Source organism: Bos javanicus, chromosome 12 (genome assembly GCF_032452875.1).
Source record: "Bos javanicus breed banteng chromosome 12, ARS-OSU_banteng_1.0, whole genome shotgun sequence".
Lineage (NCBI taxonomy): Eukaryota > Metazoa > Chordata > Mammalia > Artiodactyla > Bovidae > Bos > Bos javanicus.
This window is the reverse complement of record NC_083879.1, coordinates 24,273,267-24,291,699: the sequence shown is the minus strand read 5'-3', so window position 1 is coordinate 24,291,699 and position 18,433 is coordinate 24,273,267. Positions and strand designations below refer to the sequence as shown.

Here is an 18,433-nt window from a genome sequence, read left to right as displayed (position 1 = left end):
CAAAGAACTAAAGCTTTTCAGCTACCTCAGCTCTCTCCAGGTTCCTTTAGTAGTACTCTAGTACTGAGCCTCTGACCCAGGAGATATCTTTGTTTTGGTTTTCCTCAGTTTTACAGTCTTTTGATTGCTAAATTCAACACATGGTATAATTTATCAAGCTATGACAAGTTGGTTTCTCAGCAGTATGGATTCTGATCCCTACCTGCTCTTATCTCTGGTCCAAGATAAGGATGACATTTGTTGAGATCTGAGTAGATCAAACAAATCTCTTTATCATTCTCAGCAAACAAATAGTTTTCTTCTCTTTTGTCGTGAAATGGACACTTATGTTACTTCAAGTCTTCATTAAAAGCATGTCTTTGGCTCCTTCTAAGTTAGCCTAAGCCTAGGAATAATTAACTGAAGCGTTGGTGCTCCTGTAGTGCCGTTTAGTCTTCTCTAACAGTCCATGGTACATTGTGGGCTACTGGTTTGTCTTTTTGCCCTTTGAAAACAGTAGTTGTCTCATTCCTCTTTTAAATCCTCACAGCTTAGCACAGTTCAGGGGTTATATTATATACTCAGTTGATGTTTAATTATTGCTTCATTGTGTAATAATTATTTATGTATCATAATAGCTTTAAAAATTCAAAAAACACTAAATTCATTCAATCTCCTTTAATGAGTATTTGTTATATATAAAAACAGAGGTATAAAGTCCTGTTCCCAAGTCCAAACCTCTAATTAACTTAAACCTTGAGTTTTTTTTTAATTACTCATTTGAAATAATTGTCTTTATACCTGAAAAATGGATTTATTGAAATGTTTGAGATAAAAACTATGTATTGCAAGAAACATAAGACAAACATTTCAAGAGTACAAAATTAGTTGTAGAAATAACATAATTTGCCAGTAAACCCACATTTTATTAGAAATGTGCAAGGCTTTTTGATATAAAAGTTTTGGTTTTGTCATTTTTTAATACTGAGCACCCATTTTTATTTACCCATTTCCCATGGAGAGGTAACTCCTTGCATGCATTTTATCTCTCCATATGTAAATTCAAGGTTCAATCTTCTCAATGGGATAACAGGTCACAACTCAGAGATTTGAATTATAATGAATCCAGTGACAAGGATTTTCTCTCGTGGATTCCAAAGCCGGCTAGGACTCTTCATGTCAAGATGTAAAAGTCTGTAAGGTGTTATGTTTCCCTCAGATTCTATCCCACAGGAGGCTAAACCCACAATCTCCCTCATGTTTCTCATTCAGAAAAAAAAAAAAAATGACTGCATTCAGAATTGTTCAACAATTGCTCTTTTGTCTTGGCTCATTCTTCACATCAAAGTGGCTTTCATATTTTTCCTGTAAGACCAGGTTGTTGGTTTAGGGTTGTATAAACTTTGCGGTCTGGTGTCTGGATTTTCACTGAGGACGATCTTCCCTGGATCCTCTTCTAGATGCTGATTAGGAAGAAGGCAGAGAACATAGATTGTAAATAGGATGAAATTATAGTGTTTAACAATTTGATATTTTACTCATGTGTATGAGTGCATGCTCAGTGGCTTCAGTCATGTCCACCTCTTTGCAACCCCATGGACTGTAGCCCGCCAGGCTCCTCTGTCCATGGGATTCTCCAGACGAACACTGGAGTGGGTTGCCATGCCCTCCTCCAGGGATCTTCCTGCCCCAAGGATCGAACCTGCGTCTCCTCTATTGCAGGCAGATTCTTTATCACTGAGCCATCAGCAAAGCCCCATTTTATGCATAATTATATCTATAAAAGACTATTATTTCTTATTATAATAAATGTTAAATTATGTTTTCTTAATAATATTCTGCTTATGATGAAACCAAGTCATCTTTTGATCAAAGGTATATGAACATAATAAAGTTATGCTTTATTTCCTTAGAAAATTTGGATGATTTTGCATGTTTAAAAGAAATCCATGATAAAATTTTCACTTAAAAATTATTTGTACAATTGAGTCTTTAGTTTCAAATGTCTATATTGGACTAGATTAAAATCAGATATGCCTATAAATGCATTTATAAGCCTTGCAATTTCTTTTGACTATTAGTATGTAATTCTAAGTTCCACAAAGGAAATCTTTGATATTTGATTGTACCAGAATACAAGGTATCCTAAGTGAAAGATGAGAAAATGCACATAAATGAAGCTATAAAGAAAGCTATAATGCATAGGTGATATATACATGTATATAACCTACACATTATATCAACATTTTGTACATAGATATATTAATCATTTCCTATAAGTGTACAGTATATATAGCTTTGAATTTATTTTTGTCTCAAACTGCAGCCTCATCTTAAATAATAGTTTCACAGAGTTCAGGTGTACCTGCAACTTATTTTTACTGAACTTTGGTATTCAAAGATTTCCTTTCAGATTAACTCTACTTTAGTCTACCCCAGTGATTCAATATATTTAACTGTTTACATGAGTATAATTTTCTTTCCTTAATGTTTGCTTTTCTTACATTTTATTAATAGTGAGTGATATGAAAGATTTATTTTCTGATTCATATCATCAAAATACTTTGCTTAAAATAAAGCATATTAAAAGACTCTCCTTTGTTTTGTCTTAATTAACAGGTGTGCCACTTATGCAAATTACCATAATCAATATATTTACCTTGAACTCTTTTGTTGGCTTGTATCTTTCTCACAGGTGTGTCTGAAATTAAACAGTTGTAGTTAAAAATACTTTGAAATTATGGCTAACATGAGACAGGAAAACAGCTTAGCAGAAAAGTGTTAAGTTTTAAATAAACATCATTTAAACATGTAGATTTTCTCCTGAAGTAGTGAGACTTTGGCATTGGCAACAGACATTTGTTTTCCTTATATCATAATGAATGTTTACTATTTTTGCAAAACGTATTGTTTTATTATGGTATGTGGAGCCCCAGATGGTGTTCCATTTTTTCATGGAGTAAGTGACTTACATGATTTGCTCTTCATCCTTTTTATAAAAGGCATCACTTTATGATGAAAGGATGTCTAACATCCTATGAAGTTTAGCAGAAGTATATTCCCAGAGTTATGCACTCATTTTTTCCCTAGTAATTCCTATTTGTGATATATCAGACTTCTGCCTCTGTAAAATTCTCATTGTAACTTAATTTTGATTAACTTTATGCCAATAAACAGTTCAAGAAGTTTGTACCAATTCAATTCCTGAATCGAATTCTAATCCGACAAGACCATTTAAAAATCAAATAGTTAAAAATAATAAGAGTTCATATTTTAGAATTTCAAGTGTTCATAACAATGCAATGTTCATACAATGTAATATTTTGCAAAATATTTCCCAGGTCTTCATTTTTTCTTTTAACTTATTGACAAGACTACTTGTTCAACTGAAATTCACATTTTCATTCTGTTGTTGGACATTTGAAATCAAAGCATAAATATGGTCCCTATAGTGACTTCACTTCTCTGCTTACCTTCTTTATTTTTTCTCCGAAGTTTGACTTCTTGATTTTTATATATTATCTGTACTCAACAATGAAGTCAAAATTTTTCTATGATATACAAATGCATTTTTTTTTCAATTCTCTGAAATCTCATAAAAGTAAGACATGAAACTATCACCAACAGTATTTTTGGCTATATAATGTCAAGAATTAAAAAAAAAAAGAAATATTAAGCATTTTTTGAAGAATTCTGTTTCTGTCTACATAGCACATTTCCAGCATGTCTTTTTACTCTGCCTGGATATAAGTTACATAACCATATGCATTAATACTATAGTAAAATGCAGAACTATGGAAAACCTCCTCAGATTGGATAGTGGGGGAGAGTTTAGGTGAGATAGAAAAGTCTGAATTATGAGTATGCTCCAACTGATATATTTCTCTTAACTTCAGGTTTATTTGGTCACAAAAAATGGCTTATAACATATTGTCAAGAAAAGATGGAAATCATTGTATAAAATGGACTTACTAATTCCAAAGAGCACTTATCATGCAACTTAAAACAAGATTTCAACACTACTTTTGAAAACAAGCACTTACACTCAGTTTTCTTTTATAGATTTGGCAGCATCTGATTAATGCATATCTAATTAACTAACTTGTTAATTTATTACTATTTGGCTATGACAAAATCAAAATAAGAAATATTCACTGTGGCAAACAAATATCTCTTGAAGAAAAGCTTAATTAAAATGTAGATAATCAGATTTTCTCTCAGTGGCTCTCTACCATTTCAAACTGAATGACACTTGTATGTTGTGTTTAGAGAAACAAGTGTTAAGGTAAACCAGTCATTGGAATGATCCCACGAAAATGCCCCTCCCCACCATGTTTCCTTAAACACACAAAGTGTTTTGACCCAATTATCTGCAAGATTGTTGTATTTTTACATAGCTATGACTTTGTAAATTTAAAGTAGAGCATAAAATATTCCTTTGTTGACCATGTTAGTGTGAATTGACCATAATCCTGATAGTAGCTAACATCACTGAGAACATTATTATTCTTCAGTGAACATTATTCCAAGTGCTGTTCATATATTGGTTCATTTTTATGTAGGTAACATTACCATCCCCACTTCCCAGATTAAGAAAACATCAGTTTACTTAAGTTCAAGTGGGAGCCCAGACTGGAAGCCAGACTTAGGACCTGATCCTCTGTTCTGTACAGAGGCCATGAATCTTCAAATGTTATACTGGCAGATTTATCAAAACCTTCTCAAACAGCTTTTTGCTGTTGTTCCTTTCTCCATAGCCTACTTTTCTGTGATTTTCCCTTAATTACTTCAGTAGTTTCAGTAAATGTAGTTCTATTTAAGATAAGAGTGAACAACTGTACACATTTTTGAGAAGAATTTTTAGTGAAGGGGTCTGAAGTGTTTCAATAGCAAATCATAATATTAGTACCCAATTGACCATTTAGCCAAGTTTATAAACATGACCTAAATGATTGAGGAATACATTCAATTCACCAAAGTGTGCTGTATGTACCACAAAATGAGCAGTTCAGATAGAAAACTACAAGCTTTGAGATGAAGACCGTAGTTTAGCTATAGATCAATTATCAATATTCTGAAAGAAAAAAAAAGCCTATCTTGCATGACATAATCTTTATCCACACCAGCTTCATTGGTGTTTCTTGGGATCTAGACAAGAGGACACTTGTTACTCAGTGTTGACCCAGTGGTTTTACAGGGCTGGAAAAAAGAAAACTAGAATGTCCAGTTAATGTCCAGGTATTAGTAACTATACCACTTATATTGTCTTCCTTACGAGAAAAGAATCCTTGGAAATGTTTTGATAAAAATTTATGCTGTGGCAAGGACCTAGTGTATAGCACATGGAACTCTGTTCAATGTTATGTGGCAGCCTGGATGGGAGGGGAGTTTGGGGGAGAATGGATACATGTATATGTATGGCTCAATCATCTATATGTATGGCACAGCTCTGCTGTGTATGCATCTGTAACCATCACAACTTTGTTAACTGGCTATGCTCCAATATAAAATATAACATCTTTTTAAAAAACTATTAAATTTATGTTGTGACATTGACAAAATGAATGCTTTATAAGTATGTAGAGAAACCAAACACTGGAAGATAAAGGAATCAACCTCTGGGATGAACAGGAACCAGAATTAAAGAAGGATTATATTTCTATTGATTAAAAGTAGATTATCTTATTCTTGTAACCGGTATTATCTTCTTTTGGCCGAAGTTATTCTTCAAAACTCAGTTCATTGTTTATAATGGACTTGATAACAGGGGCGTATTGAAGGGGAGGAAAACATACTTACCTGAAGTTTAAGTCTAAATAAATTAAAGCAATATATACAAGTGCGGCTACTAATTGGTTCATTCTCTAAAAAGCACTGCCATTCTACAAAGCTGCTTACTATGGCAAGGACTGAAAAAAAAAGAATTCAACTTAATTTTCACAATGTCTGCATTTCTTCACTCAAATCCCCACCTTTTTTCTAGTAGAGTGTAAGCATTTAGATGTAGATGAGTAAATTTTATATTATAGCTTATAGGAAACTGGTTCTACTGTGGCTTTGGGAGTGTCATAAACTCCCAGCAGTCTAAAAGGAAGTCTTGTATTTTTCAGACACACATTTTTCTATTGAGGGGAAATTCAGTCACTGGCTCAAAAAAATTATTTATTTTTACTATTGCTGAACAGCATCAATATTATGTAAGAGATTCTGCCTATGTAAAAATAAAGAATAAGAAAACAGTAATTGCTAAAAATATATACAGTCCCAAAAGAAATTACTTCTTGGACATAGTACTATAATTTTAAAATTTTAAGCATAAAGCTAATGAGAACCATACTTTGGATAAACACTAAACTTGTATTTCTTAATTCACAGTATATTTCAAAGAACATATTTGATTTTTCTAGATAATTTAAATTCTTGTTTATCTAAAACAATTTCTTAAGTACTTTTTTTTGTTAACAAAATGAATTAGAAATTAGTTTAGTCAAACTTCTTTGAGTAATTACCATTGAGAGTTTGTGTAGATTTTGAATTCTTTTTCTTCTTTCCTTTTAAAAGTAGGTCCTTTTAATGCCATAGACAGAGAACATTCCATATTTTAAAGATTAAAATTAATTTCATATGCAAAACAATTTACAGCTCCAGGTATAGATTATCACTTGAACTGTTAGAAGAAACAGATAACTCATTCCTGAGAATGTAGTTTTGGAAAATAAAGTTGCTAAATGCAATTTTTTTTTTTTTTGCTAGTTCTATGCACTTAAAAAATTCATAAACATGCCTTTTATTATGGTTGTGGGGGCAGTGAATACATTTTTTAAAATATAAAAATTATTTCAATTTGGGCTTCTTTTAATAATTACCAATTTAAAAAGCATCCCTCTTTCACATACTAAGAATATCCTTACAGTTGTCTGTATCAGAGCAAAAAAATATTCATTGCTCCCCACTGAACTTTTTAAAGACTGTTTAAACTAGTAATTCTTTCTTTATACCTCTTACTTTAACCACCATTGACCCAATCAATCTGTTAAGACAGACATGATGCTGTTTTTAACCTAATTAAGAAACAAACAAACCTGAATGCTCAGTCTTTAAAAAGCTGAAGAACTCAGTTATCAGAACCTGTTAAGTGGGTTAGTTGTTTCCCTTTTACTAACCTCCCTGAAGCAGTCTTTTAATTTCTTCATCTTCAAATAAATGACCATCACCACCTTCAATGAATTTGGTGACCTTGGTGACCTCTGAGAGGATACATGTTTATAGCAGAAATTGGTTTATGTAATAAAAAGGCTGGAGATTTGGTGCGATACATAATGGCATCTGCCAAACAATAAATTCCAGACCAACACTTGGTTCTTTCTTGGTTTTTAGTGCTGTTTTTTGACAAGCCAATTTTCTTACAAAGTTGTTGAACAGTATATAACAAATATAGAACAAAACCATCAAAATGACTATCATCTGAGTTTCATTCCCTATCTTTGGATTTTTTTCTTGTGTTGGTATGGAACTAGAACAAAGGAGTGAGATAGAGTAGAAAATGTAAAAGTCCTCAAAGATTATTTTAGAATTTGATATAAATAGATAGCTTAAGAAAGTCACATTCTTATTTTTCTAAACATACTGACCTTCTTGCAACAATTTCTTCAGAGTTTCTTCTGTTTCTCCACCTGTAGTTGAAATCCTAGTGTATTTTATTTCAGGACCTAAAGGAAAGACAGTTTACAAAAAGACCTGAAACAAGGGTAGGCACACTTCCTCTGTGACGGTTAGATAGTGAGTAATTTAGACTTTATGGGTCATATGGTTGGTGTTGCAACTATTCAAAGTTGAATAGTTGTGTGAAATAGCCACAGTAGTAGTAGTACTACTACACAGTAAAATAGTAGTGTGAAAATAGCCATAGACATTGTATAAATGAATGGTCACATCATGTTCCAATAAAACTTTATTTACATAAGTATTAAAAGATGGCATGGGCCATAGATGCTGACTACTTGTTTAGACAAATACTTATAAAATAGCTGAACTCAGAATTTAATGCTAATTCATTGGTGGCAGACTGATACAGAGGTTTACTGAAATTATTTATAAATTGTTTTATACTAACTTGCATATATTTTGGTGTGTAGACCTTAAGATTAATGGAAAATTCAAAGGAGGGAATGGTTTTTCTTTTAGGATTTAGTAACTCATTAATAAATAGCAAAGTGAAGATAATGTATTATATAATACATATGTGTATTCATAATAAAAACACATGCTTATAAATTTGCTCCCAAATTTCCAACTCAGGAGAAAACATAGATTATATATTTAGAGTTAGTATTATTTCTACCAAAAAAGAAATGAATAACTTCAGTAACCACCATGAAAATGACTTAAGCCTCTTTAATGAATCTTATAGAGATATTTTAGGATTAAATGTGATTTGCTCTTTGTAATCCAGGCATAGTTGCCTGGAGCATCCCATGGACAGAGGAACCTGGCAGGCTATATAGTCCATAGAGTTGCGTTGAATGCACACACACACACACACACACACACACACAGTGTTCTATAGTATTGAATTAAAGACTACCTGTAATGATTCGTTCTTCCCTTGTTTCTTTTTCAGTTATCTCCACAGGCACTCCATCAATGATCTTGGTGTATTTTTTAATAATTGGCTCTAAATTGGGGAAGGAAAATGCATTTGATTTGTCCTAGTATGGTGTCTAAATGGCCATAAGCTAGACATTTAATTAAATGTATTAAATGTACAGTTGATTAAATGTATTTCTCACAGTAATACCATTTAGAAATCAATCATAATCATTTGGAGAACATATCTCAAATAAATTCAGATAATAGAGGTCTAAAGGCTAGTAGTCATGTCCTGAATCTTGAGTAAAGGAGAGAGCCAACTGTCAAGCTAACACTCCATGTCATACTTGTCTCCTGACTGTGCAATGAGCATTTAGGGAGAATCCAAGGCATTACAACATCATTAGAATGGGAACCTCATAATAAGTCCTAGCTGTGGCTTATTAGTCTTATAGAATTTTCATTCTTTCTTCTAAGACCAACATGTTATCTGGTATTGATGTGATTGTTTTCATTATATTCATAATCATCCTTGCATATGCAGAGTAAGGATGGTTTTGTGGGACCTGGTGATTTAATGGTAAAATCGATTCCAACTAGATCCATTAAAAGGTAAACTATAGCTAATAAGAATCCATAACTAATAAAAGCTTTCCACCAATGTGTATAAAAGTCAAGAGAAAACATCAGGTATTCAATATATTTAAACCAGTACAATTTCAAAATGTTCACAGTGATCCTAAGTAGGCTAGGGAAACAGAACGCACCTCCATGGATCACTTCAGTTACCGTTTCACCTTCCTTAATCAGTCTGAATTCAGGTTCACCTTCAATTTTGACCTTTGGTATTGTGCGTCCTGAGGCATTGTTTTAGGAGACAAATTATCATGTTAATGCAGTCCTTTAAATTTACCAGAACAGGAAACTTATTTCAACATTGGTGTTACTCAAATGTCAAAGTGCTTTCAGGTTTTATGAAATCGGTTTTAAACAGTTCCCATTGTCTTCAGATTGAGTACTATTTAGGAAAACAAATGACTCCTGGGTCAATTAGTGTGCTACTAAAATGAATTTCATCAGCTTTAGCACTTAAACTAGTGTTTAATTGATCCATTTATTCATAGTTATAAATTCTGATCACACAAAATGTTATATATGACTATACTTTGTGAATCACACAGTATGTACAAATTTCAGTTGCTCTAATGATAGCTAGTATAGATCTTACTTTACCATACTGGTGTCTATTACTTGCTTTTCTTATTATATTTTAAATTTAATTTTTAAGTACTCTGTATATTATATTTTTTATCTAATGGGCATAACTAAACATCAAAAAAGCCCAACTTTATGCCTACCTTTAAGATACGATTTTCAGGTTTTGTGGGAAAATGGGAGTACTTACCTTCTCTATGTGAATGCTGCAAATATTTACTAATTAATAGTTAAACAGTCCTTCAAAAGCAAAAGTTGTGTTACATTTGAATTGCAAAATGATTTTGCTCCAAGAGAAAATGATTTTGCTCCAAGAGAAAATCATTTTGAATGTTAGAAAGCTGATTACTACATTACTACATAGTAATTAGATGAGAAGTTCAGTACATTTAACTCATACAGTAACACCCTTTAACAGTTGAATGGAACTATATATCCTTATCTTTGAGAAGGTTTATTTGTTTGTCCAGAAATTGTCAATGTACACCATTACCCAGAATTAAATAGTCTAGGAAGATCTAAAATAATGAAACAAGAGTACAGCTGGTTCAAACAATAAGTATTTCACACCATAATATTTGATCTATGGGGTCAAGGGACATTGAGTATCAAAACATAAGGCCAAGTTTTTAAGGTGTGGAAACATCAAAGGGAAAGAACAGCTAAGGAGTTTAAGAGCAGGAAGTGAGTTAATAAAATATCCAAGTAGACATTTCTTTAGAAGAGCCTCAACTAGCACTTGAGAAACATTCTCCACCCTTAAAGTTCTATGAAGGCAGGAATTTACTACCAAAAATTTTTTTTCATATTTACTCTGGCGGGCACATAGGAAAATACCCAGCACAGGAGGGGTACAATAAGTATTTATTGAATTGAATTTCAGTTGATTTATTCCTAATTCTAAAATTTGGTTAAGTACCTTTTCTAAGAAACATCCTAAATTGGAGTCTAATATATGTAATAAGAATTCAAGAGTTACCAATGAATCAGCAAAAGTTTAAACAGTGAGAAGGAAAGGCCAATAGCTATCCTAGGATGACACAATTATAGATGGCTGCCAAGGCAAGTATTAATACTTGTCTCCCTCATTATGTTATACAAAGTCAAATTTCCAAATTTTTTAACTGAAGAGTTGTTAATGCACAGGTGACATGATCCCATTTTTCATGTTAGTTCCCTTCGTAGGAGGAACCCAAGTAGAGTTGATGCTCCATTGTTTTCCTAATTGAAAAAACAGTAATACAGTAGAATCCTGTTCACAAAGATTGGGAAGGTAGATGGGTTGAAAGAAGAAGCTTGAAAGAAAAGAGACAAATCTTGGAAAATAAAAATAGTGCGTCTGAATGATTTCTACTGAAGAAGATGTGTGCAAGTGATTATACGCAATTTTAGGGAATCTAATTTTTTTAAAATAGTACAAGAATTTTAAAATTAAGGACCATTTTACTTTTTCATTAAAATGATCAAGAAACATTTTCTAAACAAAAATGTCTGTGATTTAACTTCTTAAAGCACCAAATTCTCTCTCTCTTTAAACAACCTAATTTTATTTATTTTAACTTTATTTTTTTGGCCATGCTACAAGGCTTGCAGGATCTTAATTCTCCAAACAGGGATGAAGCCTGGGCCACCACAATGAAAACATTGAGTCCTAATCACTGAACATCCAGGGAAGTCCCCAAGTTCTCTTCATCACTATACAAGAGCCATCAAATGCCCCAATGACAATAGGCACGGTATTTGTTTTTCTAAAGCACAGATTTCAAATACCTCAACTTTAAGTTTTAAGAATGTATAAATATATAGATAACTACTAGGAAATACACTTTAACATACATACTTCCAATGTCTAAGTTTTAAGTAATGACTCACTTTTAGAGGAGTCAAAAGTATTCAGGAAGTTGCCATCTCAGTTTATAAAATGAGAAGAAATTCCCAAATCAAAGATAATTACAGGAACAGTTTTCTTAATATTTGACTGATGACATAATCTGTTTTTTTTTTTTTTTTTTTGAAGACTGGTTCTATTCTTCTTTCAGGATAATGAAAAGATAACTTGGTCTTTTTTCTGTGACTAGTCACCACATTAAGATGGCTAGACTTGGACATAAAAATTCTTAAGATCTTATCCTTTGGAAGTTATTAAAACACATGAAATGAAGGGGGCGTTGGAAATATTTGAGTTGGCTAACACAGACAGTAGGGGTAGAGAGAAAAGTGACCTGATTTAATATTCTAGTATGAAACATCAGGAAATAAGTATATATGCCTATTTAATGTATTATATATGTATACATATAAGAATATATAATACTATATATATAAGAATATGTAAAATATACACACATATTCAAGGCTGGAATTAAGGATTCTAAGGTTTGATTCATTGTACCAACTACTTATTTCCTCTGTTCCTAGTGGTTTAATTAAAAAGTATATCATGGCATCTAGGTTGCTTCTATGTCCTGGCTATTACAAACAGTGCTGCGATGAACATTGGGGTACACGTGTCTCTTTCCCTTCTGGTTTCCTCAGTGTGTATGGCAGATTCATTTTGATATTTAGCAAAACTAATACAATATTGCAAAGTTTAAAAATAAATTTAAAAAAAAGTTAAAATAAATAAATAAAAATAGTCACTGAAAAAAAAAAGTATATCATGTGTGGATGTACATTTTAAAAGTTTTCTTCAATATACAGCTTCTGTGCTCTCTGAGTTTGTTGAATTAAAAATGTGTGCACTTTTTTGGAACACCTTGTAACAGTATAAAAGAGATTGATATGGGGGAGACTGGAAACACAGGTATAAAGAGAACACTCTCTGAAAGAGTCCAGGTGCAGGGAAGAAAGCTCAGAATTGGTTTGTTTAGTGAGTATCTGGGTACTAGTGCTAATGCAATGGCAAATTAAGTTCAAATGACATCAAATACAAGCAAATGTACTGAAGGTATTAGGAATGCACAGCTACTCGTCTAAGTAAACTTGCATTCCGCATTCTGCTGTTAAATAAGCATGCCATCGATATGGAAATATTTAGCATGTTAGTTTCAAAAAGAATGTAGATACATTCATAGAAATCAGTCTATTACATGGATTTTTAAGGAACCATGTATACATTGATTTTTACCTTCTGTTTTGATAATAGGCTGAAGACTGCCTTCAATCACTTTAATTTTTGGTTCCACAACTTTGGTTATAATTTTAGTTGCTGAAAGTATAGAAAGTGGAACATAAATGATGCTTACATAAAAACAACCTGAATGAAATTGTCTTTTTTTTCCCCTTTGGTCTTTGTTGGGTACTGAGGTATCAGATGTGGTAATATGTTCAGGCAGTCACATACAGGAAATAATTCATAGTAATTATCTAGTATCTTCTCATGTCCAGATGAACTCTGAAGTCCAGTGACTTTGATTTGTTGCAGTGAAATATATACTTTCTGTGTGAGGAATCCTACCTAGAAATCTACAAGTTTGAGCTGCAGCACTAAAGCTCTTTACCTTCTTTTGTACTTCTTGAAAATACTGGCTGGGTAGCAACAAAGACAAATAAACATGATTAATTTCATACAATTCATAATATCTTAAATTGCATTGTTGGGTTCTTTCTCAGTTAGAAGAAAACATTGAAAGAAAAAGACTTGAAATATTTTTCATGCATTTGAAGACCCTGACATAGAAAGGAAAATACAAAAAAAATTAGTTCAGAATACTTAAAAATGGATTTTTCAGTCAGCCAGCCATGAGCTCTATGCAACAAATATGATATGATCATGTATTTAAATATTTGTTACAGGCTAAAATGACTATAATTTTCATCATCATCATCATTTTTAAACTGAAAGCTATGTATTTTGAATGTATGTCATCCACCCAACTGAAATAATTATGTGCAAAATATATTTAAAACCATTTGGTCAGCTTTTGGTTGCATAGATAACTGTAAGTGTGCCTCTGGAGTCAGATACCAGAGCTACTGACTTTTTATCATTTCTAATTAGAGCCTTAAAGGATGGAGTCATTAGATAGGGAACTAAAGCTGTCTGTGCAGTTGTAACAGACTGTGTTGACACACTAGAGGCAAGATGTTAGTACATTTGGATTTCTGTCACATTTTCACTTCAGGTGTTTGAAATGTGTATCTGTGTCAGCTCTTTGAATTAATATGGATTCCAGGGCTTAATTGTGACTGTTTCAGTTATTTCAGATTTAACATGTTGAGATCTCAAATTAGGAAACTCTGCAGTATATCAAATCGGTGTGTCTAGTTATCCATTCCACAGCTGGTCTAGCCACAGAGAAACCTTTCCATGAAGGTCAAATCCATAGAGCTCTCTGCTGCTACTATCAGGATGGGTTAATTAGCTTTAGCTTAAATTTTCATTTCATGTTAAGGAACTTGAAGTTTAGAATATTTATTTGGTTCCTAGTTCTGTTTCAGTTTTGCTTTTCTGAATACTTAATTAGTTTTGACAGGTCAAAGGATGAAGATGAAATACTGATTTTATTCCTCTCCACCTCAAATGTCATATATTTGGCAACATATACTAGAGAGCATTTTTCCCCCATACAATTTAATATGTAAGGTATTTGGGGGACAAGAATAGTGCATAATAAGACAAAGAAATTTTAGAGACAGGTCAATAAAGGAACATGAAAATGGAATCTTTGGTTTAATTAGTCTCAACCTCTTTCTGAACTATGCTTCCAAGTAACAGCATACACATCAGAGAGGAGTTAAAGAAACATTCCACATCAGAATGTAAATCTCAGAGCTCTTTCAAGAGCTGTGAGTAGGTAGACAAGATTCATTAGACTTACATAATTTCATAAAATGTAGATTATTCTCTGTGAGTAGGTATCCAATGTAAGCAGAGGAAAATAAAGGAATTATAATATTTTAGGTCATTGTAAGCAAAATAGTGCATTGATATATAGAGAAAATGGTGAACCTCTCATGGATAAGGTAGGGAAATGTAGTGCAGACATAATTTTTATGGAGGAAGATGACATAGCATTTCTGATGAATAGAGCTCATAACATTTTTTGATTTTTTATAAAATATATCTTTAACAAGACTGTATACTTCCAGACTGGAATTTAAACCATGTGGAAGTATAACTATTTCCAACTAAATGTTTGAAACAGTGCTGATCTGGCCTGATGCTAAGATTGTCCATGTCATTATCACATACTTGAAATCAGTAAGAACAGCAGACATTTTGTTTTGCTCCTTACATCATCTTTATGCCTTTTCCATATCTGGTGTAAATCTTAAAGGAAAATTTTCTTAATTAAATAACAGGATGCTCACAGTATAAAATAGAACAATTCTAGCCAAGATAAATGTACAAATGGGAGCAACGCTTTAGCTATTGATATGTTTTGAGTGTTGAACTGTAGAGTCAAAACAAAATGAAAAAGAATTTCTGCTTTGAAAGTTGCAGTGAATAAGAGGAAAAGACAAAGAAAGAAAAAGTACACTGAATAAGAAATACTATGAGTTAACATTTATGCAAATGAAATATCTTTACCATGGTTAAGAAATAGAGGTTTAATTTTGATAATCTGGTAGAGTCAGGAATAAAAGAAACCTTGGAATCTAGAAACTCTAGGTTTATCACCTGACAATGCTTTTGTTCCTTCATCCAGTTTTGAATGGGGAGAGTTTTTTGAACCACCAGCCCATAAATGTTAGAATTCTCTGACAGTCCGCCCTTAGATAGCTGAGGTCTTAAGAGTGGAATGAGCTAGAAATGTTTCAACAATATTATTTCTATTTCCACACATTTGAATTTTCAGAGCTCTGGAATGCATGACTTTCTCCCTTGCATCTTTGCCATGCTAGCAATTGTATCAAGCTGTGAGTGAAGAAGTGGTTCATTGGAGTTGAAGAGGATAGTCAAGGCTGAAAGGTCTCCTCCAGACTGCAAGCCCTGTTTCAAGTGGGATGAAATTTGCCATTGTTTGGAATTCTAAATACCAGATTATCAATCATCTCAGTAAACACAAAGAAAATTGTTTTCTTTTTTTTACATCTTGCCACGTATATGTGACAAATATTCATCATGTACTTACTGTAGACAGTTATGGGGATTTCTTTGAAGGTACTGCCACGAACAAACTGAAAATAAATATATTTAGTATCATGAAATGTAGTCGTTGCACTAACATGAAATGTTGTCACTGTATTAACAAAATCTTGGCACTGTGATTTTTAATTCTCACTAAAGAAGTGAAACTACCATTACATTTAGTAAAAATGAAGTCTTCATATGTCACCTTCAAATTTCCTGCTATTGGGCAAGATGGCAAAAATGGTTGGATTTGTTATTCAGAGTTTTAAAAATTATAAAATAGCAAATCCCAAATTAAATGTTTATTAAATAATATTGCATATGTTGTCAGGTACTTTAACCCTACTAATATTCAACCCAGTATTTATTCTCAAATATTCCTTTGCCTTTAATTATTGTGCTGTGTGCTTAGTTGCTCAGTCATGTCCAACTCTTTGTGACCTCATGGACTCTAGCCCACCAGACTCTTCAGTATATGGGGATTCTCTAGGCAAGAACACTGGAGTGAGTTGCCATGCCCTCCTCCAGGGGATCTTCCCAACCCAGGTCTCCTGCATTGCAGGCAGATTCTTTACCATCTGAGCAGCTAGGGAGACCCTAACAATTGTGATTAGTGACTATTTCTTATAAGTAAATATCTTTCCCTTATATTCTGTAGCAAAAATATTTGATGATAGAAAAATTATTGCTTTTATCTACATGTCCTATCTTCCCTGCTGGATTGTAAACTATTGAAGAAATGATGCAAATGGTGTATAATCAACAAAGAGCAATGTACTCAGGGTATATTTACTTATTAATGTATATATTTCTAGTTTTTTATGTTAAACCTGCAATGTCTGTTAAACACATTAGAAACATATGCAATAGTCAGGCTCCTCTGTCCATGGAATTCTCTAGGCAAGAATACTGGAGTGGGTTGCTATTTCCTTCTCCAGGGGATCTTCCCAACCCAGGAATTGAACCCAGGTTTCCTGCATTGCAGACAGATTCTTTACCAACTGAGCTACAAGGAGAGCACTATGCAATAATATCTGTACCTTAATTTGGATGTATTTGATCAGTTTATTAAGTATTTCTAGCAGCTGATCATTTCCAACAGGTGTGTCTGTGAAGAGGAATATAAAATGAATATTGTAAGAATCAATGAAATAAAAATCTAGGTTTCTATTGAAAAAGATTTATTTTTCATTAATCAGTTCAATAATTACCAACCTGCTGGATAAAGAAGTTTATCTACGACATGAATGACACCATTTGTTGTCATGATGTCAGATTCTTTTGATTTCAGTTCATTTACCAAAAGTGTATCATTTACCTGTTAAAACAGGGGATAATGTCAGTGGGAAATTTAATGAAATATGAACATTAGGATAACTGAATACTGGATTAACACTCTCATAGATATATTCTAGAGAACTTACTCCTTTCAGATAGATTTTACTTCCTTGTGTGGTCTTTAAAATGTTTGTAACGCCAGGTTCAAAACCTTTTCCAATGAAAACTCCTGGTGTCAGGTGATAAAGGATGATGTTTTGAAGAGCATTTTTGTCCCCTAGGAGAAAAATATATATATTTACTTAATAATATGTCATATATTTTGACATTTTGATATTATGACGACTAAGGGGAAAATATTTCTTTGTGTTTATTTTTTTCCATACTGTAATTTCTTATAATGTCATTGTTCTCTCAAGGCAATATCAATGTTATATCAAAACATAGTCTCTTCAATCAGTTCAATCAAAGTATTATCCAACTTACTGGAGGAAAAAAAATCAAATTATTTTTTTGAAATTGTGACTATTTCCTTCTCTGTCACCTCACTGTGTGGCCTTTAACAGAGATGACATAAGTGATTATCTAGCCCCACAACATGAGAGTAGGCAGTTATTTGAGAACACTGATGAGGGAACCGCTACATATTCTAAGTGGAATAAGGAGAGGAAGGCTAGCCATGAATATGAAAGAGGGAACTTTGCGGGGCTGACATCTAGGTAGCAACGCCTGAGGAAGAAATGAGATCATGAAATCAAGGGGCAAATATATCTGGTGTTCACTTCTACTCACGAATCAGAATTTCCTTTTCTTCATTAGTCATTCCCTTAAAGGCATCATTGGTTGGTACAAATAAGGTCCAATCTCCAGGCTGTGTTAGGAGCTCTTTCAAGTCTGCAGCTTCAAGTAGACTGAGGAAAATGCTAGGCAGGAAGGACATATGTTTATTAGATTTAGTTTAGGTAAGCCTTCCAACATGCCTGAAATACAGTAGAATCCCTTTATGTGGAAGAATGAGAAAATGGCTTATACACTTTCATATGTTTCAAGTGCAATTTACTGTTAAAGGTTTATCATAGGGAAATTATTTAAATACATGTATGATTTTTAAATTTCCAAACCTCTGTTTTTCCCCTGTAATACTTGATGAAGTCACATTTGGTAACAAAATAGAAGCATTTGTTCATTTAATATTCTGCAAAATAGTCTTTGCTAATACATACTATCATTTTTTTAAAAACATAATTATAAAAAATTTGCAAAGAGTAGTTCAGTCTATTAGATTGGTTTTTGTTT

The 18,433-nt window shown here is 32.7% G+C and overlaps 1 protein-coding gene across 7 annotated transcripts in view; it reads right to left on the bottom strand.

The window, feature by feature from the left end:
- Positions 1–642: 642 nt before the first annotated feature.
- POSTN (periostin) overlaps positions 643–18,433 on the bottom strand; it is a 35,168-nt gene continuing 17,377 nt past the window's right edge. Inside the window, exons 12-23 of one of the 7 annotated variants that reach the window (XM_061434730.1) lie at positions 17,930–18,060; positions 17,284–17,414; positions 17,075–17,177; positions 16,900–16,967; positions 15,861–15,906; positions 12,911–12,991; positions 9,336–9,425; positions 8,564–8,653; positions 7,611–7,688; positions 7,143–7,226; positions 2,639–2,680; positions 643–1,442 (exon numbers count right to left, since the gene is read on the bottom strand). In XM_061434730.1, the coding sequence (XP_061290714.1) occupies positions 1,405–1,442; positions 2,639–2,680; positions 7,143–7,226; positions 7,611–7,688; positions 8,564–8,653; positions 9,336–9,425; positions 12,911–12,991; positions 15,861–15,906; positions 16,900–16,967; positions 17,075–17,177; positions 17,284–17,414; positions 17,930–18,060 (982 nt within the window). In that variant the 3' untranslated portion in view covers positions 643–1,404. The remainder of the gene's footprint in view (positions 1,443–2,638; positions 2,681–7,142; positions 7,227–7,610; positions 7,689–8,563; positions 8,654–9,335; positions 9,426–12,910; positions 12,992–15,860; positions 15,907–16,899; positions 16,968–17,074; positions 17,178–17,283; positions 17,415–17,929; positions 18,061–18,433) is intronic. The other 6 variants (XM_061434732.1, XM_061434733.1, XM_061434731.1 and 3 more) reach the window with 6 other exon arrangements.